The sequence below is a fragment of the Vollenhovia emeryi genome, unplaced genomic scaffold, assembly GCF_000949405.1.
Source record: "Vollenhovia emeryi isolate VEMERY1.0 unplaced genomic scaffold, V.emery_V1.0 DF939201.1, whole genome shotgun sequence".
NCBI lineage: Eukaryota > Metazoa > Arthropoda > Insecta > Hymenoptera > Formicidae > Vollenhovia > Vollenhovia emeryi.
The window spans coordinates 34,749-58,811 of record NW_011967165.1 but is presented as its reverse complement, the minus strand read 5'-3'; the positions used below and the strand labels follow the sequence as shown (position 1 = coordinate 58,811).

The window sequence follows — 24,063 nt, the reverse complement described above, 5'->3', positions numbered from 1 at the left end:
GATAAGAATTGACCAATCGCAGTCGATTATTCTTACGACTACGACCATTGTAGACAGAACCGAGAATCAATGGCCGCGTTCAGCAGACACAACTGTTGAGTGAGCGCTCAATGATTTCTTAACGTGATTGGCTGGATCTGAAAGTATTAACCAATCATACCGAGCGCTCACTCAACAGTTGTGTCTGCTGAACGCGGCCATTGTAGCGGAGGCTTTAGGCGCCGCGCACACACACAGACGCGGGATACCGTGCGGTTACGCAAACTGAAAGTGGGGTGGCCGTGCGCGCATGCGCGCGCACAGGTCGTGTTGCGTGTGCGTCCACGTTTGTTTGTGTGCGTGGCGCGCGTCTATGTGTGCGGCGTACAGATGATACGGGTTTTGCAATTGTACTCGATCCGGAATCGTGCCGTCTCGGTCCCCTGATGCCGTTCGGCGGGCAGTAAACGTTGCTCGCGCGAGATTCCACCGGACGTTCGACGGCGGCAGACGAGCCCGGGCGTGCGCCACCCGAACTCCGTCGAGACGGTGAGACGGCGATTATCGTGCCCAGTGTGCTCGCGCTCTCCCGGAAGGAGGCAAGTGCCCTCGCGGTCGTGAATGCAGCTCCGTGCTATCCCACGCATATGACGGACGTCGGCGGCCCTAACGCTTTCCTCGGGCGTCGGCAACAAGAACTGGCCAGATGAAGGTAATCGTCGTCGCGCCGATTGAAACGCGGGGCTATACTGTTGCCAGGAATGCGTCGGAAAGATCACGAGAGAGAGAGAGAGAGAGAGTGAGCGAGCGAGCGAGAGGGAGAAAGAAAGAGAGAGAGAGAGAGAGAGAGAGAGAGAGAGAGAGAGAGAAAGAGAGGATTACGTGCCGTTCTGTTGTTTATTGTTGGGACCAACTATCCCCTTCTTCTCGCACTCGAGCGTGTCGCGCGATGCAATTTAATCGTGTAAAATTATACATCACTCGGAGATTCATCGGGACTCGCGCGGTCGATAATTTCGCGGCGATGTGCCGTTTGTTTTCGTGGGGCGTTTTGACGAAACATGTACTTCGCGTTCGCACTACAGAGAATTAAGACCGTCCCACGTTACTCCGAGCCTACCGAGGGTGTTTTGCACACGCGTCCTTAAAAGTACACAGGTACGTGTATTCCGTGCTATGCCTTGTGTACAGTATTTGTAAATAATTTCGCAGATAATGACAGATGATGACACTACAGCGGACTCAATGGACACCGAGGAAGAGATGTTTGCTCCTCGCAGCCACAGCTTGGAATCCAGCGTCAGGCGGCCCAAGAGCCTGCGCAAGCTGCGGTCGCACTCTCGCTCCAATTCGCACTTGGCTAGAAGCAATCTAAGCGTACGCCGCAGCACGCGCAATAGAATGCAGACTTATGACAATCTTAATACAAGCTGGATTCTAGGTACAACGGCTTGATCATGTCTAGTGTGTAGTTAAGGAACGCGCCACTTAATTACGGTGCAAACTAGTTGACCCTTAATGTTACATGTGTACAGTCGCTTCAGTGGGGGCGTTTTCCAGCAAGGACACGGTGTAACACAGTGAATCGTTTCATCCTTGTCTAACATTGGCAAACAAGGATGTAATGATTCACAGTGTTACACTGTGTCACATTGTGTCCTTGCTGGAAAACGCCCTGGGTCTGTTCTATTATAGTTGAACTCTGGACTGGTCGTGCAGTCGGTTCAGCTATAAAGAACGGACCCAGTTATTACGTTCGTTTAGAACTTCTTAGCCCTATGACATTCCCGAAATGTAGAAAACATTAAATTAATACTTTGCGATTCCCCCTCCCCGCGAAAACCTAATAGGATAGAGCGAGATATCGCTCGGTTAAAGAAAAATTCCTGCGGGTTGCAACCCCCCAGTTACAGAAACGCAGAAACTAGTGGATACTTTCTGGATGGACGGTTTCTCGAATGTTCGTTAAAATTAACAGGTACGCAAACGTTGAAAGGCTATCCTATGTTTCAACAACATCCGTCCTCTTCGGACAAGGAGGTGGACGATGTTCCTGGCAGAAAACGTGATCTCCGAGACCGCATGCCCTTGAGATCTCGCGAAAATCATCCACCTAATAAAACTCCGACGAGGCATCTTAGAGACAGAACGGAGCACGAGCGACAGAACAGCAGGGAACTTCGAGCTAGGACCGATCGCGAGCTGAAAGAGAGGACCGAACCGGAAAAGGATGTCAACGAGCAGACGAGGCCGGCGAACGAGGAGAAGGACACCAGGCATGCAATTTGATCGAATGCTTACATACACGTCTTCAATGGAACTTAATGTGACTGAAGTCCAAATATTTCCATAGGACGAGAAAGTCTGACAGCCCGAGCAGGGGGGTCCCCTTTCGAGAGGGTCCCGTAACCAGATTATGCGGAAGTATAATAGGTGAGAAAACTGAGAAGCCTAAGGTGGAACAAGAGAAGGTGGACGACGATAGCTCGCGCGCCAGCGAAAAGCCAGATAATAATGAGAATGTCAATTCCGAGAACGAAAACGAAGACGTGAACGAAGATGTAAGCGAAATCCCGTACATCATTTGTCAAATGGCGATCTGTAAATTTCTATATTTCTTTAATTGACGTTTATTTTTCATCAGGGATTTGAGGATATGTATTCGCGCGTTAAGAGGACTAGACGCACGGCTCAACGACAACTGCCAAGGGGTAAGGGGAAGATTGATATTTGCCAGCGTAACACGCAGACATGTTTTTCTTCCAAATTGTAACACGACGTATTTGTATGCGTAGTGGAGGATAGCGATCTAAGCGAATCTTCGGATTCTCCCGGGCCTCCTAGGAAGTATAGTTTACGTCAAAAAAAGCCTACTGTAGATAGGTTTCAAGCTAACGTAGAGCCGGTCAGGCGTTCTATTAGAGCCCTTAGAAGCGTTCTTAGTAATTCAATGAGAAGACGGAAGCATAGGAGTAAGAGTACGAGTTCTGCCGACTCCAGTGACTCCGAGCCTCAACGCTATGACAAGAAGAAAGGCAAAAAAGCGAGGTACTTGTACACATAGGAAAACACATGTGTTGAGTGACTGTTTTCGTCGGTACATGTGAACAATGAATATTTTACAGACAATCGGCGATACCACAAGGCGGTCCACCAGATCGAAAAGCTGACATAAATCCTATCACATTAGACACTAACATTAGATTTAGCGACGTTGGAGGTCTAGAAACCCACATTCACTGCCTTAAGGAGATGGTTATCTTTCCCATGATGTATCCCGACGTTTTCGAGAGATACGACGTTACTCCACCGAAGGGCGTCTTGTTCCACGGCCCGCCAGGTATGTACAGTAGCAAACCTAGCATCTTTTTTAAGATGCAATAAAAGCCCGCTTTAATTTTCGTGTACGGAAATTTATTTCAGGGACCGGCAAGACACTAATAGCTAGAGCACTGGCAAATGAGTGCAGTCAAGGTAACAAGAAGATGGCATTCTTCATGAGGAAAGGCGCGGATTGTCTGTCGAAGTGGGTCGGGGAATCGGAGCGGCAATTGAGATTGTTGTTCGAACAAGCTCAACAAATGAAACCGTCCATAATATTTTTTGACGAAATAGATGGTCTGGCACCTGTCAGAAGTACCAAGCAGGATCAGATACATGCTAGTATTGTGTCGACACTCTTAGCACTCATGGATGGGCTCAGTGACAGAGGACAGGTAATGAAGATGGTGACAACAAAAATAATTCTTTGATGATTATGCCCATATTTGAGCCTCGGCTTCTAATGTGAAAGTATTACAGTTCTATGTGGACTTTGGCTTTCTTACTAGTTTCACTACAATTTTTATAACAAGAGTTTGCAAGCTCTTTGTCCAACTTCCATTTTGGCGAACCATGAACGTCGTTTTAAAACTTATTGTTCTTATTACTTGGAAATTTCTGTTCCCCCAAGAGATAATGCAATGTCGTGATTCGTTTCTTCTTTCCAATTCAAGTTCGAGTAATTTGTTGCTACCATAGAAACAAAATTTTCAAAGTTTTTTCTTTTCTCTTGTAAAAGGTTATAGTTATCGGCGCGACAAATAGAATTGATGCAATTGATCCAGCCCTGCGAAGACCCGGCCGTTTTGATCGTGAACTCTTTTTTCCTTTACCGGCCATGAAAGAGAGATTGGAAATTTTGAAAATTCACGTTAGTAAGTGGAAAAATCCACCGTCCGATCAGTTACTGGAGATACTGGCGGAGAAGGCGACTGGTTATTGCGGCTCAGACTTGAGAGCCTTGTGCACTGAAGCAGTGCTGCAGGGACTAAGGAGAACTTACCCGCAGATTTATATGACAAACGACAGATTATTGCTGGATCCGGATAGAGTCGAAGTACGTTTCGTAATAAGAGAAATAACGATCGGTGTACAATCCGAATTTTATTTTAAAAGTTATTAATATTAATTATATTAATTAACAGGTGAAGAAACGTGACTTTATGCAAGCGAGCTCTACGCTCGTCCCGTCATCGCATAGAGTAGCTCCATGCGCAGGAAGAAAATTGCAGCCTTTTATGGAACCGCTATTAGCACCTCCATTGGAAGAATTACTTAATTTAATAAGAGGAATATTTCCTCAAGGTGTAATTCCAGCAATGGCAAAGTAATTATTCTTTACACCGCGATGATAAAGTTATTGACAAAAGTTCTGAATTGTTATCTACATATCGTGGGTTCTTTTTATAGAATGAGGAATGCCAAGGGCATTCATCGCCCAAGATTATTGATCTCGGGTGGCAGTCTGTCTGAGGGTCAAGGACCTCATTTAGCTCAAGCATTGCTATATTGTATGGAACATCTGCCTGTTCAGATTTTAGACGTTAGCACATTGTTTGCAGAAAGTGCTCGATCCCCTGAAGAAACTTGCGTGCAGGTTAATATTAGCAAATAACATTGCAATATTAAGCTTTTATGTATTTATGAAGCTTGTGTATTTATCTAAAAGTTTCAAAACATGTTAACTTCGTGACAACTGAAAATGACGAAACGATGCAATCTTGTCTATTTTAGGATTCTTTTAATTTATGTGCGACATTGACAAAGAAAGACAAGTTTTTATTTTGATAATTGAGAATATTAGAGGTAAATATGAATAATTCTCAAATATTACAGGTATTCAACGAATCGGCTAGGAATGTACCGTCCATAATTTACATTCGATCGATCAATCAATGGTGGCCCCTCGTGCCGGAAACAGTAAAAGCAGTTTTCTTGTGCCGTATCGCAGCACTGGATCCTTCATTGCCAATATTAATTCTCGCAACGAGTGACGCAACGTATCAAGATCTCCCCGATCAATTAAAAAGCTTGTTCAGTGAATTACGCGGAGAGGTGTACTCCATGAAGACTCCTACCACCGAACAAAGAATGAAATTTTTCCGGCCCATCTTTATCATTCAGAGTCTAAAACAGCCACAGATCAAAAGCAACAAAGTAGAGGTTTTAGAAACACTGCCACTAGCGCCGAATCCGTTGCCAAAGAAATTGACGGAACAGGAGAAGAGGATCATGTACGAGAAGGACGAAGTATCGTTGAGGGAGTTACGAATTTTCCTGAGAGAAATATGCGCTAAACTAGCGAGAAATCGACAGTGAGTGTCGTACGAATTGTTTTCAGTGTTTCCCTTTTTTTCAGCAGTTTATCCGAGGGATTTAACGGCACCGATGTGTTTCAGATTTTTCATGTTTACGAAGCCGGTGGACACGGAAGAGGTACCGGATTACAACCTGATAATAAAGCAGCCTATGGATCTGGAAACGATGATGACCAAGATCGATATGAACTGCTACCTTTGCGCCCGCGAGTTTCTCGACGACATTGATCTCATATGCAAAAATGCTCTAGAATATAACCCAGACAGGTCAGTAGCTAAATCAGGAAGCGATCTTTCTCAAGTTCTTTCTTGTCCGGTCAGGGAAAACAGTCGTACGAGAGTCTTGCGCGAGAATTATCTCCGTTGCAGAAGCAGTTACTGATATTATGCTATAACTTAAGGTTCTTCTCTAGCGATACTGTCTTTTTCTATACTGACGTTCATATTGTGTGTTTTCATGTCAGCTTACGTGATAGGCCCTCCCTCGGAATATTAAAGAGGTAGTTGAGCTTTTTGCTGTTTATCCGTAATGCTGTTATCGCTCCGTAGATAATAGTGGTTTTCAATTTAGAGCGCACCATAATCGTTGATGTTTTGCTAGACACACCATTATGACTAATTCACCACGCATCCATTGAAGACCACTCCCATTTAGTCATCATGCTTTCTATCAATGGAATGCTAGAGTATGAATTTTTTACTCGTCACTAACACGTTGCCTTCTCCTCTCACAGGGATCCTGCGGATAAATTGATAAGACATCGAGCGTGTTCCTTACGTGATAACGCTTACGCTTTAATAAAAGCTGAGCTGGATTCCGATTTCGAAGACAAATGTCGCGAAATTTCGAAGAATCGACGAATTTTAGAGAACACTTGTGATAACGGGGAAGAAAGCAAAAATTCCAAGCTGGAATCCACTTCCACGAATGAGCGAGCGGAGAAGAAGGAGTCTGTAAATTCTAGTCATTCTCTCGTTGTGAACGGAAAGAAATTCGGTAGTTCGAGGAAGCGTAAGATACCCGCTTGGGCTCGCGGCTACGTCAAAAAAGTCCACAGGAAGCGAAAGATCGCTTTCGATGACAGCGTTACCGAAGCAGTCGCGAATAAAACGTTAAACAATGAAACTACCACTAGTATCGACCTAGAAAAATTCCAAGAATTTGAAACCGAGGCAAATAGCGTTTTAAATGGGCATATGGGGTTGTACGACAATACCGATTCAGAAAACGATTCGCAAAATGAGAATTCAAAGGGGAGCCAAAACTGCACGGATCAACGAATAGATAATCTTGATCAAATGGAAATATGCTTCATAGAGGAAGATAAGCCAGTAGCAAATGGCGATTCGAGTTCATCCTCCCGACGCGAAAGCACTGACGATTTGTCGTTCGCCATCGAAAGCGATACTAGCCGAGATAAGATTGAAGAAAACGAGAAAATCGTAGTTGATAAGAGCGAGCTCGAAAGTGCGTGGCATTTTACCGTCGAAGTAACGAAGGACTTTCCTGTCGAGGTATTGTGCGATATCTATGTGCAACTAAGCAGATGCGTTGGGAAATATGCTCAGAAATACGATAGAAAATCACTGCCAAAGGTAAATACACAAACATATTAATTGTAAAAGCCGCAGAAACTACCGAACGATGAACGATATCGACCTAACTCCAATAAATATTGTTACTTTCAGGACTTGCTCAAGGAAGTGGAAAAGTTTACAGAGTACAAGTCACAACGTCAGTAGAGTACAATACACAGGTATGACGGTGTATGAGAGAAAATGCATGTTGCTAACAAGACAAACGTGCTACATTATGACGCCATTGCGATACCTTCAGTCACACGTCAGAAGGTCTTTTTTTGTATATTTATACTGAACGCAAAACCGGATATTATCATTGTTGTATCAAACGGAACTTTGGAATGCTATTTCTTAGTTGTTATACTGCCAATCTTTAGGTGAATAACAGCATGTATCTGCAAAGCAAGCGCATTTGTTGTGTAAGATAACAGGCAATTAATTTTAGTCGAATATTGAGTTCCAGCAATTGGATTGGATTTTTTGTATATACTCGAAAAATGTTGTAAATGTCCAATCGAGTGATTATTTGATATTTGAATACACAAATACATCGTGACTCTTAATCATATATGGGCTAACATAATAAAAAAGAACGAGTTAGACCGTCATTTTTTATTGCTGCCATTTATATCTTTTTTTTTAATAAAATTTATTTGATCTAAATTTAATGAAATGTGCAAATTTCATTAATGATTTGAAGATAATAGTATTATTTTTACCATAACATTCAAAATCATTTTTAATTTTGAGATTAAATCACTTTTATATATCATAGCGATAAAAGTGATAAAATGAAGTAAAACAAATAAGTACTAAATCGCTAACATTCTTGCATAATATTCCTTTAGGATAATCAATCGTGGACTTTTATTTGTGAACAGCTGTACGAAAGATTTCAGGTTAGACACATAGAAAATCTAATTAAAAACTTATTGTCTGACAATATATAATACGTATAACGCAAGAGAATATAAGTTTTTAATTTAATCTTCGGTAATTTAATGTATACATACAAACACGTGTACACATTTTGCATGAAATATTTCTCTTTCAAGTTTTTACATTATGTCGATTATACATAAACTGTTAATTGAAACGCTAGAATTGGTACATTGTGTACTTAACTTTCTTTTTGTTAGTTCAGGTAATCTTTGTTACATAAAGACGCTCATCTTCAACTTTGAATTTTAGTTATTTTAAATATTTATAAGCTCGACATTTTATTTCATAGCTGTCAAAAAATTATTTCGTCTTGAATTTGAATACAAATTTACACACACGCAGAGAAAGCCGAAGTACGATATTATTTCCTCTAAGATTGTGGTTTTCTCTTCGTGTATCAAGATATACCTCGCGCTACAGAATGTATCAATTCAAATTATTCCTAGTATAAGATCATCATACACTTGACGTATAAAACCAAGTAGATCAAAGCTTATTGTCTGAAAAAACCTATTTCAGGGGATTTAGTTTTAAAACATAAAGTCACGAAAATTTTTATGTTTAAAGAAAAATGATTGTATATTCACGTAACATCGTTGTTTCATCAAAATTCTGCCACTCTTATTTTAACCGAATGATTGTCCCAGCTGAATGTGGTCTTTTTCTTGTGATGATAACTTTTGATCTATCTTATATTAATGCAATTCAGTTTATACAAAATAACTTAAGGTATATTCGAAATGTGACTAGTAATCTGCAATTTAAATAGACCAAAGTTGTAAAAAGTATAAGGTTTTACTCGTTGAAGATGGAAACAGGGCACTTAATATACACACACGTACACTGCTATAAATATGAAATACCTCGATTAAAAAAAAAATATATATATACGGTGTAGCGGCGGCTAGTTAGTCATGTTTAGATCAGTTTCGAAGGCTCTGAATAACTTGAAAGTTGATTGTTCGCGCATTAGATTCTCAAAAATGTGCTGCAACAATTAATACATGTTAAATGTCTCAACTTGAAGAATTGGCGTAGGAAAAACTTTCACTCCATTTGCTAAAGTTTTTAGAAGAGATAAGTGCTATCAACTTTAAAATCTGAAACGATTACAAAACATGAGACTTCCAATCGGTCCTAAGCACTCTCGAATATCTGGTCGTCGCTCTACAAAATATCCCAGGACTATCACACTGTCTTCGATTTAATTTTCTTTCTTATTATTTCGATCCTTTAGTTTTCCTATTTTTATTTAAAAAATGTTAAAGAATTATTTTACTTTTTACAAGTCACTTTACAATTGACGAAGCTATCCCTTTTTTTTTTAAGAGAAAAACTGCCGTTCTTATTACTCGGAAATCGAGTATCCAAGAAGAACTGTGACGATTCTGGGATCACTTTGTGTTATATGTACATGTATAAATATTAGCAAATATTTAGGATATAACTTGCCTTCCCCAGATTCGTGTATTGGTTGTGACTTGCTGTAATTGTGAACGATTAGTTACCACAGATAAAGTCGTATATGCGACAAGACGAAAGGAAAACTCGTTTTCGCTTAGGCTCGGACAGCCTAAAAAGCAGATTCTCTCCAATAACCGTTTAAACAATAATGTCGGAGGCAACATACATACAGGGCGCTGATCCATCCTTTGCTGTTCAAAACCGTACGATCGAATAGGAGCTATAGTAAATAAATTCTATCAATAAATCTCTCATGTGATCCACGAATAATATCTTTCTTAGGGATACGTCGTTGTTGTTAAAGTGTGAATTTTTCGTTCGCAGGAGCGCGACAGGGGGCAATCAACAAGTTTTGTTAGTAGTATATTCGTTTCTCGCGTCGGGCGATGACATTCGTAGCGAGGAAATCTTTGTAGTTAGCGCGATAAGAATTCGTTCCGTTCGGCGATTGGATCGTTCGTCGAAATTCGGTTGTATTGCGAAATTCTCTAGTAAGTAGAATCGAAAAGACTGAGGTTTGGAAGGAAAAAAAAAATTAAGAGGAAAGAAGAAACCGCTCGCTTTTTCCCGGCGTTCGTATTAATGCATGTGGTGTACAACGCTCTCGATTCTCAGCCCCGATTGAGAACGAAGAAGGATGAAAGGGCAGGGAGGAATAAAGAATAGCCGCTTCACACCGCGAATTATCAGCGATAGTTCTCTCGCGACGATGGTGCTCCGCCGACGGGGATCGTACAAGTATCCGGGTATTTGCCAAAGAAGCTTAACGACAGATAACGCACGCCAGCGAAACTCACCCCCCCCCCCCCCCACTGTACAATTACAATTGTTGCAAAGTGTTCAAGCAAAAGACGGGAAAATTTGCACCGATAATCTCGCAGTCGGACGGATGTGTACATACGATTTTCCTTCTAGCGATTACAGATTTTACATTCCGCTTCGAGGTAAACGAATCCGAAAGGGCCGGCCGTTCTCCGCGATTACGTTCTTGGCGCAGTTACTCTTCGGCATCCCGTCATTTCGTGGCTACCACCGCATGAACTTCGCGTTATACGTACACGTGTACAAACGACGTATGCACTATCGGATCGAGAAGCTTGCAAACACTGCCGATTACGGACGAACGACCACACTTATCTGTCTCTTTCTCTCTGTTTTCTCTCACAATAACGTCCCTTAAGACTACTCTCTACGAAGAACGAAGTATTAACGCGCTCGAGCTTGAGCTGTGTAGCATATCAGGTGTCCGGCAATTTTTTCTACTGACGACGAACACACGCAGAGTAGATGGTAGCCTTAAGAATATAGACGCATTACACGACGAAGTTATAAAAGATACGGACGAAAAGCGACGAGATGTATCCACTGCCTTATTTATTTTATCATATAAGTAATACATTTTATTGTCATATATTATAGTGAAATAAAAATTTCGTAATGTAACCGACTTGCTGGCGATTTATTTGCATCCCTGTTCGTCCGTTCCTTCTTATCTCAACGCGAAGGATTTCGCACATTTAACCCTCGTAGTGCGAAACACGCGAACGCCGTCGTATCGATACGACAATCGATCCCGTACGATTTTCCCGTCTGTTAGCTGACGATAATGTCAGGAATAATGTTGAAATTGAGTAGTGGATTCTCATAACACTGAATAACATTCGCGTAAAAATTCCAGTAACGATACCGGTCGTAACATCATCCCAGGATGCGCGAATAAATCGTCGGATTTTTGTACCAAGCCATCGGCCATAGTAACTCGACATTTTCGCATTGATTGCACAGAAGTGGAGGATACATCGGTTTGGCTGTCCTCGAACTCTCTTGGAGAAGGGAGAAGGATGTCCGGCGCGGCGAAGGACTTCTCCTGCATCGGAGGACTGGAGAAGCACATTAGAATCGTGAAGGAGATGGTCCTGTTCCCGTTGATGTACGGGGACGTGTATGCTAAATTTAATCTCAGACCGCCGCGCGGTTTACTCTTCTACGGCCCGCCAGGTAATGCCCGAGTATTGCTTGATGCGAGCACTGGATCCTCCCTTGCTTCCTTTCTTCGTTAGGAACGGGAAAGACTCTCGTGGCCAGCGCATTGGCGACAGAATGCAGCAATTCCGAGCGCAAGGTCTCCTTCATTTCGCGCAAGGGTTCCGACTGTCTTAGCAAGTGGGTCGGAGAGAGCGAAAAGAAGCTCGAAAAGATTTTCTCACTGGTCGGTGAAGTCCCTTCGGTCCCTTTAATATGATAATTCCGTGCGCTTATCACTTTAATCCGTGTAACATCCAAACTTCGAGGATAAATATCAAAGGATCAACTTATGATTCTTGTTTAAAACTTGATTGTACCGTAAGATCGAGTCCACGTGAAAACTCTTGCGTATCGATCCCTGACTGGGGGTCTCCCTCAGCTTCGATCCGAAGCAATAAGCGTCTCCCTCTCCAGGCACAACAAACGAAACCGTGCATCATATTCTTCGACGAAGTCGACGGTCTCGCGCCCGTGAGGTCCAGCCGGCAGGATTTTGTTCACGCCAGCGTGGTCTCCACCCTCTTGGTTCTGATGGACGGTCTGGACAGTAATTCCGAGATCATAGTGATAGGAGCGACCAACAGAATCGACGCGATAGATCCCGCGCTGAGGAGACCCGGCAGATTCGACAAGGAATTGTATTTCCCGTTGCCTTGCTACAGCGCTAGAAAAGAGATCCTTTCGGTATTGTGCCGCTAGCAAAATATCACAAAATACATTGAAGACGGTGCAAGCAAGAGGGTAACGTTAATGTTTGTCTTACGACGATAGGTGCACATCAAAAGCTGGAAGCAGAAACCGGCGCAGAAGTTCCTGGCGTATCTGGCATCGAAAACGTTAGGATTCTGCGGCAGCGATCTGCAGGCCCTTTGCGCTGAGGCAGTCATGTGTTCCGTTCGCAGAAATTATCCGCAGATCTATAATTCCAAGTCCAAGTATCACATCAACGAGCGCCACCTCAAAGTAAGACATTCCACTTGACATAGCAAACAAAATAAAATTGTTTACTTTGCAGGAAAGTAGACTTTACGTAAAAGTAATAGATATATATTATTTTGTATATTTTATATTATTCTTGTACGAGATGCAACAGTTAAGAGAAATTCTCGTCAATTTCTCGTCAAGGTGGAAAAGGAAGATTTCCTGAAGGCGCGCCAGAACATCGTTCCGGCGTCGCATCGCGTCATCGTCGCCCCGATCAAGAGTCTATCCCTCAAGATCCAGCCTCTGTTGCAGGAGGACCTAGTGGCAGTCCTGTCGCGCTTGCAGACACTTTGTCCGGCCGGCATGCTGACCTCCGACAACATGTAAGTGTCGCCAGGCGAGCGCGTCCCCAAAGGGGTCCGAGAATTAATTACGATTCGCGCGGGACCACGCAGTACAGGCAAGGCCACGTCCAAGTCGAGCGGTTGCCCGCGAATTTTGCTGTGCGGCGACGACAATTCTCACACTCGTCATCTGGGACCGGCGTTGCTGCACACCCTGGAACACCTGCCGTGCCACATCCTGGACGTCACGACGCTGTTCGAGGAGACGGGCAAGGCGGCCGAGGAGATCATAATACAAGTAGAAACCGCCTTTAACTTCCTGCCCTTGAAAGAACGCTGGACGAACGTTAGACGACAGTCGTTTTATTGTAATAACAGAAGATTAAAACCGCGCGTCGCACCCTGCCGGCGTTGCTGTACATGCCCGGGGTCTTGACCTGGTGGGACCTGGTGGATGAGACGGCGAGAGTGGTTTTTACCTCCTTAATGCGCAGTCTCGATCGATCGGTGCACATGCTCGTGCTAATGACCGCCCACCGTCGACACGTTAATCTGCCATCGGAGGTTGACATCCTTTTTGTCTTTTCAACTTTACTCTCATTGCTTCTGCACGTTTCATACATTTCTGCGCAATTGTTTCGTACATATTTAACACATCAAAGTTTAAGTAACTATCTCTGGATTTAAATGTAATCTCAGGCAAGTGCATTCGGTTGAGATAGTAGTTTTCGAAACGGCATATCGAAGAAGACTGATGTCGAAAGCAATATTTGTAGAATTATTCTAAAAGTAATAGCGGCCCAGACTCGAGTGAAATGGGTAGCGCCAGTCTCTTAAACGATCGATCTCTGAATACTGAATTTTCCAATACGTTTGCTCATAAGTGCACAATTATCGACTGCTTGCACCACTTGTCACAGATTGCAGAATTGTACGATGATAATCGCGGCGAGGTGTACGAAGTGAGATCGCCCTCGCCGCAAAAGCGACGTTCTTTTTTCAAGCAACTGTTCAACGGCAGCTCCGACGGTCTGTCCGATCGTTCCTCGCAAGGTAATTATCCGCCTGAAACGAGCAGCGTACGAGCGTGCTGACAATAAAGTTTGCAAACTCGTCACGGTGTAATTACTACATACTTTATATATTGCTAATTATCACTGTGGTCCCCTTCAAAGTACCTCCCTTATATAAAACTGCACGCCGATGCCAGCCTGTCGCTCACACGGTGCTATCTGCCAGAGAATTCTTAGCTCAGAGGCGAATAACCGTGTTGAAACACCCTCCCTATTCACCGGATCTGGCCCGAGTTTTTTTTCATTCTCAAAGATGAAGGAAACGCACTTCGTTATTAATGACATTAAGAGTAACACGACGGCAGCTTTGCAAGCCATTTCACAATAGTTCCAACACTGCTTTGAAGGGTGGACGAGGCGTTGGCATTGGTGTGTAGCTTCCCAAGGTGATTACTTCGAAAGGGTGACCACGGTGGCAATTAGCAATAAGGTGTGCAGGTAATTGTAGCGGGTGACGGGTTCGCGAACTTTACTATCAGGTCTCGTATGCTCGTTGATAACAAATTGATTTCTGACGAACGCAGCGGACCTGGCGTCAATCGTGTGCCCGAAGAGACTCAAGGGCGAAAACAGGAAGCTGAGGAGTCACGTACACCCTGTCGACTCCAGCGGATTACTAGGTACATTTGAGAGTACGAGTTTTACGTGCAATATTTGTCCCGTTGTTAATGTGCATCGTAATGGTCTCGAAGAGATTAGCGCGGCACGCACGGCCAGAAAGATTAAAACGCAATCGAAAGCGCGAAATAAGCTCGGAGCTGTACGGTCCTCGCACTCGACGTCTTCCAGATCGAGTAACTGCTAATAGACAATCTCATAAGTCCAACTTACATATATATACGATCTCGTAGAATTGAGTTATTGGCACATCAATTGCTTAGATCGCAATGGATTTGTATACTTTTACAAGCTTGACGATTCCTAGGAACGACCGTCAAGAGAGAGTACAACGCGTCCGGCGAGGGGCCGCCGTTCAAACGGCAGAGATGGACATCCGGCGCGTCTTCGGCACCGTCCAGCACCGAGAAACTCTACGGCTCGCAAATTGAGGATTTGGTCGAAACGATAGTCAAGTCGACCAACGAGTGGCCGAGTCATCTGCTGGAGAGCCTGTTCTCCGCCCTCGAGCTGACAATGGAGAACAACGGGGATCTGTGCGCGACGGTGAACGAGCACGTCGTGCGTTACGAGGAATTGAAGCGGGTCAAAATGCGAGCGAAACAGGAAGAGGACTGATTGAAATTCGATGAAACGTCCCCTCGTGTGTGAATCGTCCGTATAACGTCCGAATCTGTGAAATGTAATACAACGGAATGCAATAACCGACACGCTGAGAAATTCGTGGAATAAAATGTGATGTAATAAATACGACGCTGTGGACCCATTATTTTAAAGGCTACTTCGCGCACATTTTCTCGCAATCCTTTCGCAATCGGACACCAACAATAAGTCGCATGATCATTTTGTCTGATGTCACGATTTTAATTTACATTTCACTATTATTCCTATTGTACTTATGCCTATTTACCTCAACCTCGATCGACACTCCGAAGACTTTTAGTTTTACAGTTGTACATTTTCGACGTTAAAAATATTTTCAACAAATTTAGTATCAATTATCAGAGCTCTGCTCCGCCTATTGCGCCTTTGATGCACCGATTCGATGACCGTCTTTTCTCTCCCTTCGTGACTCATAAGATCGAATCGGTTTCTCCTACTTGAGAGGGCCGCGGTAGAGGGGTCCGACGATGAGGTCCAGCGAGCTTATCAGTTGGCGTGCGGCTGCTGTGCAATACTGTGGATCGTGTTGCATCCTGCATCTCGAGTGTAATCGCACGGCGGGAAGTAACGTGCTCTATTTCGAAGGAAGCGGAGCGACCCGATCGTTACGTATCAAAGCCGGCGGTGGTGTCACCGGAAATTCTCTCTCTCTCTACCCTTTCTCCCTCGAGGCTTCGCCGCGTGGTGTGTGCGTGCCGAATGCGTGACATCGACGAGAAGCGACGAGGAAGTCACGCAAGCAGCAACGGTAAAACGAGTGGACGTTTTTATTGGCCACACGCGATATCACCACGGTAGATGGATCGATCTTTTAGCGCGACTTTAATCATGCCAATCCTTTCTTGTTCCTTCGTAGAAATCGCCTCACTGACGTGGGTGTTCACCAAACTTTTAACACTACGGAAAAGTAGAGAGAATTACTGACACATTGATGTTTTTCAACAAATATTTATTACAAACATGTAGTATGTTAAAATCCTAAAATATCAATTTTCTATAACGTTGTATCTTCCTCTCGAAAAAGTAGGAGCGCCGTTGATATGCCTAAGTGCTAGGGAAAACGACATTTTGGCAATAGTATTACTCTTAGAAAAATTAATTGACACGTATTGTGCGCGATATTGACAAAGACGACGAAAACAAGAGGAGTCGTGAAAACGGACATTTTAAAAAGAATTTCTTTGTACCTTTAGATGTCATGTACATGAACCTACATATTTCTCGTAACGCAGTTTCTTACGAAAGGTATAAAAATTTATACATATGCTTATACTAATACATGTAAATAGGAATGTAGCAAAATCAGACGTCTATAATCGTCCAGTTTTAGTGGAACCGCACGACTAACATGGCTAATTGTTACAAAATTGCTGAAAATTATTCAATTGCACAACTAAAAGTAACAAAGAGGAAAAACTTAAAAAAACATGTAACGTTTTTTTTACTTGCATAGATCTACATATACCAGCAAGATAATAATTCTCTCTTTGTCCCTCATACATCTTAAAGATTTTTAATTAACAATTTTATAAATCTTACCGACGTTTTTAGAAGCTTGTATTAATTCTTGTAGCACGAGTCCATAATTGCGCAAGATCAACAATTGTGTGTTCACACTTAGATTGAACATCGAGGAATAATTTTCAAACAGCTTTTTATATCCTGGTGTCCTTATGTCAATTACGATGTAATATTCCTACAGACGATATGTTTCGATATATCGTTAATCTATCATGATAAGCCGACAATTTTTCTTCTCGAAAATGAAACTTGAGCCCACCTTCGATTTAAGTATCACGCAAACAATTTTGTACAACCTATTTTAAATAAAGAAAAACGCAATTAAGGAATAACTAAAAATTAATATTTTGCTCTTATTATCGAATTTACATGTATATATGTACGCTATATATGTGCGATAAATCTCAACATGTATGTAAAGAGAAAGCACATAAAATATATATTAATATTATATTTTTTAATTTAAACAAAAATAAAAATTTAAGATGAAAACGAAAGAATTTATTGGCACTTTCGTTGTTTGGCCTTTATCGATGGAATGGTACCTCCCACACCAATTAACAAGTTTTTGCTAACACACGTATTCAGTCTAGTACAACCGCAACTTCGTTGTCGTTTGCTTTCAGTTCATTGGACGACGGCTCGTCCGATTGCTTCCACGTTTCAATGAAATTCTGATGAGCATATACCGCGTAATCTTCTAAAGAGTTGTTATTAATTTCTGGCAGTTCGTTGTAGAGTCTGATTCCGTAATGGTGCAGACCTTCGAAGTAAATACCCAGCTTTTTATTGAACGAATTCTCTAGAATTTCTTGATATTCTCTTTCAGTCATGGTCACGAACGACGAATAATCGAACGGTTCGAAATTCGAGAACGCGTCGCCGCATTTTTCTGGGTAAATAATCGGCTCCAGCTGCGGGGGCAGCGTAAACGTGTCGCCTATCGTGTTTTGTACCAGCATCTCTCTTTCCATGCGATTAGGCGACTCGTGATTAATGTCGTTTTGCGCATTTCCCCTCGTTATTCGCAGCACCTCCTGCACGTCGTCGTCGACGTTCGATTTAGCCTTCGTAGACTCGGTTTTTCCGTAAAGTCGAGACAATAAAGGCGATAATGGTTGCCTCCGCTTCGTCGCGTCTCCATTAAAGCCGAAACTCTTTCCATTGTTAATAATGTCCATGGAATTTATAAAAGAACTGGCCAATCCAGCGGTCTTTTGGGTCCCTGCTACTTCATCAGACCACCTGATGGGATAGTAAGGGTTCTCGCTGGGCCAAGGATTCTCTTTGAACATCTTAATAGGCAACGCTTTGTCGGATTTTTCTAGCTGGTAGGCGAGACGGAACTTGTTGTGGTCGAATGGAATTTCGTTCTGGCATTGTACGCTTCTTCCCTCTCTCTCGTTCACCCTCGGTGAGTCATCCTTATCGCGAATGTCTTTGCTATCGGCCAAACTTTTGATAAACACGTTCGTTGTGGTTTCCTGTGTAGCGAGATAGCAACGGTCTTTGTGACCTTCGCAGAAGTCGTCGCTTGCGTCAGTGTCTTTATGCGACGTATTTGAGATCTCTGCGAGACTCTTCCCCCCTGTAGTCACGCGACTCGCTATCGCGTCGCCTTTGGTAGACGCGAATTTACCTACAGTGTATCGATTTGCAGCTTTGTCGAGCTGTGTACTGTCGTATTGCATGTGACTCTTGTCCACAGCGCGGTTCGGGAAAGGCAAATCGATATTTCCAGCGCGGTCATCTTTCCTCTCGGCTCTCTCATTTTCGAGGGAGGCCGCCGTTTGCGTGCAGACGTCGACGGTACACCCGGTATCGCCGTTCTGCAACTTAATGTATCTCCGATCCAGAATCACGTCCGTCGTCGTCACACCGTTGAGCTTGAATCTCACGCGCACCAACTCTTTACGGCGCCTCCCCTTGAGTCTGGGCACGAGATGCCTGTGTATCAGCCGCTTGTGGGACCTCAGATCCGCGACGGCTCCGAAGAACATGTCGCACACGTCGCACTTCTGCTCGACGTTTCCGAAATTCTTCTCGCCGCCCAGCATCTCCAACAACGATCCCAGGCCGGCGTTGTGCCGCCATCGCGCGTGCAGATTAACGTCGCTCTCGCATTTGAAGGCCCTGCCGCATATCCTGCACGTACTGCCGATGATGACGACGCTGCACTCGCGCAGAGTCACGGTACCGGGGATGCGGAAGCTTTTCCTGTTCGTCTGCACGTCGGCCGCCCGCATCCCGTTCAACTATCCGTCCACGACGAGCTCTTTTCGGTCGTTCTGCTCTTCCTTCGCCGCTGCCACTGCCCGCCACCGTCGCTGCCGCCCGCTCTCGCCGAGCGTCCTTCTGCGAAGCCACGGTCGCGCGGCGCGGCAACTACCGCGGTGGCTCGTCGCCGATAAACTTCGCCTGTCAGCAATAAAACTTCGCCCGCTCACTTCGTCCTAGCTCGGATGTGGCGCCACCTGCAATGGACGTATTGGGCTGGGCTGGATGTCGAAACAAAAACAACTGGCGTCGTGTGTTATTCACGCAGAGATCGGAAAGGGGAATTCGACCGTTGCCCGAAATATAATCCGTAAACACGTAGTCGAACCTGGCTAAGGAAGGCCTTGTGTTTACACATATACGTGTTCTTTCCTTTCCTTTATCCTTACATCAGGCAAGGTAAGCGTCGACTCGTTGTCTACGGATTAATGAAACAAACATACGAAACGAACGACCAAGATCGACCATGTAATGTCGAGGAACGTCAGAGTTGGTCCAAGTCGGAAATTGAGAGCATTCCGTGGAGATACGAAGCTGAACCGGCTTCGAGCTTTAACCTCTTGCTAAAACGATACGCGAGACAGCTAAATCGAGAGAGAGCCTAAAGAAAACGGTTTAATAAAGACCGAAGAAACCAAACGAACGTAGCCCAGTGAGAAATGATTCGTCGATCGACGTCGAAACGACGTCGAATCGACGCCAATTCGACGGTGTCGATGTCGATTCGACGTCGTTTCGACGTCGATCGACGAATCATTTCTCACTGGGAGGCACGTCGGCGATGTGTCAGTGTTCGGTCCCTGTCAACAACCTTGAACTGTTTGTTACTTTTGTTACTTAGATTCGTATATACTTTCGCCTGACTTCTATATAGAACTTAAAATATATCAGGTCATAAATAATGTGCTGTAAAAAAGGAACTTGTTTCATTCTTTATCTCAAAACCGAAAGACTTTTATCGCCAGGTAATTAAAAGTTTCGGATTAAGACGGAAAGAAGTTAAAAAATATTTGAAAGATAATTTCTACGCGTGCTTATTGTCTGTTGTATCTTCTTTAAAGATATACACACCTCGTGTCGACAGGTTATCGCGGATAGCGATGCTCAAGTAGACTCTTCGCGTACTTTACTTTCGACGATACGCAAACACTCTGAAGAGGAGGAAGCCTCACAACGCACTGCCGGCAAGAAAGCATACAAAGAACTGCTGGCAGCACCACGACCACGCGCTTGAGCCGAGCAACCTGTTTGCATATAGGAGAGCTGTTTATATTATTCTCTTCGCTTTAGAAACAGAGCTAACCCTCGCAACGTACACCGAGATGTTTGGTCGAAAAAACGGAATGTCGTCGTACGACTTCCAACGAAATTATGATCATTTCATTTTTATTAACAATTGTTAATCCAATGTTTTTAACAAGGGGAGAGTTAGAGGTGTCCCCCTCTAATTTTGATGAGCTCTCAATATCTTGCTTTTTTCTCAAAATAAGTGACATGTATTTTTTTTAATATGCATTTCGCACTTTTAGGGGATAAAATAACCCTTAGAAAATCGGTGTTTCTCTTTCGGTGCGAATATCAACGAACTAGAAAATAATTTTTTAATTAACAGTTGAATGACAGCAGTATCACGAAGCAGTGACAAAAACATTTTATAATTTTTCAAAATATTCTTACCATTCAAAAGATCTTTTCAAAATTTTGAAGTTTTCTTCACCAAATAAGAAGTTTCTTTTTGATGAATTCAATCATATACTTATAAGAAAGTTTGGATTAAAAAAACTATGTTCGAGAAATAAAACTTTCTGTATATGCGATATTTGGCCCGTCAGTGCGGTCATCAGTTCTTCACGCAACACGTTCTGTCCGCATCTTTCCCTAATAGAAAATCTCACAGTGGAAAAGCGAGCGGTACAAACGATGACGACGATGTTTCCTAAATGAAAATTTCACATTGCACTTTGCATCGTAATTAATAATTGCATTATATCTTCGCTCGCAGGACACGTAAGCGAGAAATAAAAACACTTTGATTACATAATACGAACAAGCTATCGCTTGAGTCTACTTGAAACTAGATCAGTTCAGGCGTTATTGAGATTCGATAATCTTTCGGAAACTCTCGGCTCGTCAGCTCGCGTAAAGATACAGAGGTACGCGCGCGCGGTTTCGCGTACACTGGCGCGAGACACTACCAGTTTTCTTGATTACAAGTACATTTGAAAGATATTCTATAAATAACCACTGAAGGTTTTATTGCGTAACACGTTTAAAAAACATTTAACTATATGGCCACGTACGTAAACTAGTCTTTTATATGCGTGAAATTTCACGCACGACTGTAGGCGAGACCAAGACTGACGAGGCCGACGAGTTCAATGTCTATAGACACACTAGATGAATTTTACATAGATGAATAGTATTTTTACAGGATAAGTCGTAACTGTCATTTTCTAACCCAAAATTGTACTAATAAAGTTGTAAAATTTTCGAATGATTTTATGACTTGTTTTTTTTATCACAATTGATACAGTAAGCTGTGAAAATAATATATTTATACCTGATGTTTATCGTGTCTTGATAACGCTAGATGAAAAAGAAAACATGTTACTTCAATTCGTAATCACCACTCGATTGAAAATTACATGATAAAATGCACAATGTTGTAACGTTAAGCTCGCATGTTGTCGCTTACGTTATCAGTTTCTCCAAGTTATCGCTCTGGAAAGAAAAAAAAACAGTTTCTTTCTTCGAGGAATCTTACAAATTATATACTTCCGAAAAACAATCGCTGAAATATGCATTTTGTCCTGTTTCATGCTTATAGGGGATAGGCGTATAGTTATAGGGGAGAAGCAGACCAGTACAATAATCTTTAAAGGATCAATAACTGTCCGACATTACCGTACGTGCAACGCGGCACGAAACTTCAACACGCGATACTAATGATTACGCAGGTTTTTCGCATCGATTCCCATTGAAACGATCGTTCAAAATTGAATTAGACTCGAGCTATTTATCTGTATTTCTTTTTATAAAATCAATTTTGGCCCCTGCTAATCGAACGCTTGCAAAAACAAAAAGAAACTATATGTCCATCATATCTCTTAAATAAAACAACACATGACTTCTAAAACACGCTACTCTCGTTTTATGACACTTCTCTTTCCTCCGTGTCAATTTTTACTTTTTAAAAATTGCATACAATTGTATTGCCAAAAATATGACGCCATCGATCCTGCCAGGATTCGAACCTGGAATCTTCTGATCCGTAGTCAGACGCGTTATCCGTTGCGCCACAGGACCGTGTGAGAATATTAAGTAGTTTCTTTCTAGCTTTATCAACTCAAAATACATAAATCTATGTACTAAAATATTATTTTTGCTTCTATTTAATTAATTCGGGGATTCGTCCTAGAGCATAACAGATACCGCCAACTATTTTCATCGTTGCTGTTTCAGATTTATTTGGTCGCGGCAAATGTATCTGCAAACATGGATATTTGCGATAGCGCACATAATTACTCATGCTCGTAAGTATCGTTCGTAATGATATAACGAAATCACGGTTACGTTCGCGAGGCTCGTGATATCATATTTTCTGTTAGAATATACCGTCGCCAAACGCGGACTGTGCAACGGCTACAAGTCCGGCGAGGACGATCTGCAGACGTTTGACTTCATCAGCAAGCTGAAATTGGATCTGCTAGATGCGCGTTACAACGGCATGACGAAGGTCCGAGGCAGCAATCGCATGCAGACTGCATACCGGCTGGAGAAAGACACTGATGTCACCCTCCCGACAAAGTATTCAAATTAGCACGCGCAGAAACATTGATTTGGGCCACAGACCCCGATTAACTCGATCTCGGCGGTTAATGTTTATTTTTATCGATAGGGTTGAGCAGAGCTATTTTGCTCAGCTAAGGGAAAACAAATTAGATAAAACATTTTCAAGACAGGGAGGAGCTTTTTTCCTTCAATCTATTCATGTGTTAAACAATAAAAAATTTTACCCTCGTTAACGAAAGCACGATAATCGCCTATTATGTTAGGCTCTGAGCAGAATGGTTGTCATGTACTCTTAAGGCCCGGTTTCATCAACGTCGCTTAACTTTAAGTTTAGTTTAATTCGTTCTTTGTTACTTTCCGACTGTTACTTTAGAAAGAGACAAACGCGAAGTAAATTAAGATTAAAGTTAAGCGATCGGTTTGGTGAAAACGGACCTAAGACACAAGACAGGATTTGAAACGTAAAGCATTGTCTTGAGAGTACAAGACAGCCACTCTGCTCAGGCCCTAACGATTAGCGAAAGTGCCGGCCTTCCTTCCACGTGAGAATTCTTTTCCAGGGACATCACACCCGACGGGCTTTCAGAAGAGTTCTCTTTGGTGTACACGCTGAGAGCTAGAAAATCACCCAAGTATCCTTGGCACGTCATTAAGATCGTGGACGCGAAAGGCGACGCTCAGCTTCTCATCACGATGAATTCTAGGAAGCGAACGCTGGATTTTTCATCGATCGACCACGAGGGAGAATTGCAGACGGTCTCTTTCGTGAATGATCGCGTGAGTGTCATCGGCCACGTCCGTCATCATTCTAGAACAGCTCGTTTCGCGAATTGCTGCCGCGCGTGACGGTCCCGTACTCCTAAAATAAAAGCTTGGTATCAAATAGGATGCACTGAAAACAAGATCGTCGCAGAGAATTGTGCAAAGTAATAAATGGTCGATTATATTCTCTCTGGCAAAAGTCGCCTATTTATATCACTCTCTCTCTCTCCTTTTCTGCTAAGACCCTGTTTTGCCGTAGATTGAAGATTTCAAAGTCAACCGCGCCCAAATATGCGGTGACAACACGATGTGGAATGCAATCAACTGATGCAATCAACTCGTAAACTCTGTCGAGTGGACCGTATCGTAAAAGTGTCACGGCTGCACTGCAATATGACCCGCATTGCTCGATTCTGCATTACTTGCAACTTATTCACAGCTTTCACCCGTTATATATAA

At 43.0% G+C, this 24,063-nt stretch overlaps 3 protein-coding genes and 1 non-coding gene across 10 annotated transcripts in view; 3 read left to right on the top strand and 1 right to left on the bottom strand.

The window, feature by feature from the left end:
* The first annotated feature begins 196 nt into the window (after positions 1–196).
* LOC105561742 (ATPase family AAA domain-containing protein 2-like) lies at positions 197–11,452 on the top strand. Of its 3 annotated transcripts, XM_012011996.1 has the most exons (17): positions 197–691; positions 1,192–1,420; positions 1,958–2,255; positions 2,333–2,540; positions 2,624–2,690; positions 2,775–3,027; positions 3,105–3,319; positions 3,403–3,695; positions 4,040–4,357; positions 4,446–4,627; positions 4,711–4,897; positions 5,137–5,615; positions 5,700–5,885; positions 6,083–6,118; positions 6,353–7,214; positions 7,308–7,375; positions 11,391–11,452. In XM_012011996.1, the coding sequence occupies exons 1-16, from the start codon at positions 686–688 to the stop codon at positions 7,359–7,361; spliced, it is 3,873 nt and encodes a 1,290-aa protein (XP_011867386.1). In that variant the 5' UTR covers positions 197–685; the 3' UTR covers positions 7,362–7,375; positions 11,391–11,452. The 3 variants fall into 3 exon arrangements, with proteins under 3 accessions (XP_011867386.1, XP_011867385.1, XP_011867387.1); XM_012011995.1 differs by lacking the exon at positions 11,391–11,452 and having other exon boundaries at positions 7,308–8,928; XM_012011997.1 differs by lacking the exons at positions 6,083–6,118; positions 11,391–11,452 and having other exon boundaries at positions 7,308–8,928.
* A 28-nt stretch (positions 11,453–11,480) lies between these two features.
* On the top strand, positions 11,481–15,340 carry LOC105561744 (ATPase family AAA domain-containing protein 2-like). 3 transcript variants are annotated; one of them, XM_012011999.1, is made up of 9 exons: positions 11,481–11,603; positions 12,045–12,314; positions 12,402–12,593; positions 12,756–12,937; positions 13,010–13,196; positions 13,277–13,462; positions 13,819–13,951; positions 14,496–14,765; positions 14,897–15,340. In XM_012011999.1, exons 1-9 carry the CDS (start codon positions 11,550–11,552, stop codon positions 15,205–15,207), a joined length of 1,785 nt encoding a protein of 594 aa, XP_011867389.1. In that variant the 5' UTR covers positions 11,481–11,549; the 3' UTR covers positions 15,208–15,340. The 3 variants fall into 3 exon arrangements, with proteins under 3 accessions (XP_011867389.1, XP_011867390.1, XP_011867388.1); XM_012012000.1 differs by lacking the exon at positions 11,481–11,603 and having other exon boundaries at positions 11,831–12,314; positions 14,496–14,591; XM_012011998.1 differs by lacking the exon at positions 11,481–11,603 and having other exon boundaries at positions 11,831–12,314.
* Positions 15,341–15,936: 596 nt separating this feature from the next.
* LOC105561745 (collagen alpha-2(IX) chain-like) overlaps positions 15,937–24,063 on the top strand; it is a 16,522-nt gene continuing 8,395 nt past the window's right edge. For all 3 annotated transcript variants that reach the window (XM_012012003.1, XM_012012002.1, XM_012012004.1), the window contains exons 1-4: positions 15,937–16,000; positions 22,513–22,583; positions 22,659–22,857; positions 23,403–23,619. In XM_012012003.1, the coding sequence (XP_011867393.1) occupies positions 22,532–22,583; positions 22,659–22,857; positions 23,403–23,619 (468 nt within the window). In that variant the 5' untranslated portion in view covers positions 15,937–16,000; positions 22,513–22,531. The remainder of the gene's footprint in view (positions 16,001–22,512; positions 22,584–22,658; positions 22,858–23,402; positions 23,620–24,063) is intronic.
* On the bottom strand, positions 22,284–22,356 carry Trnar-acg. Its single transcript has one exon. It is a non-coding gene; the product is annotated as a tRNA-Arg (tRNA).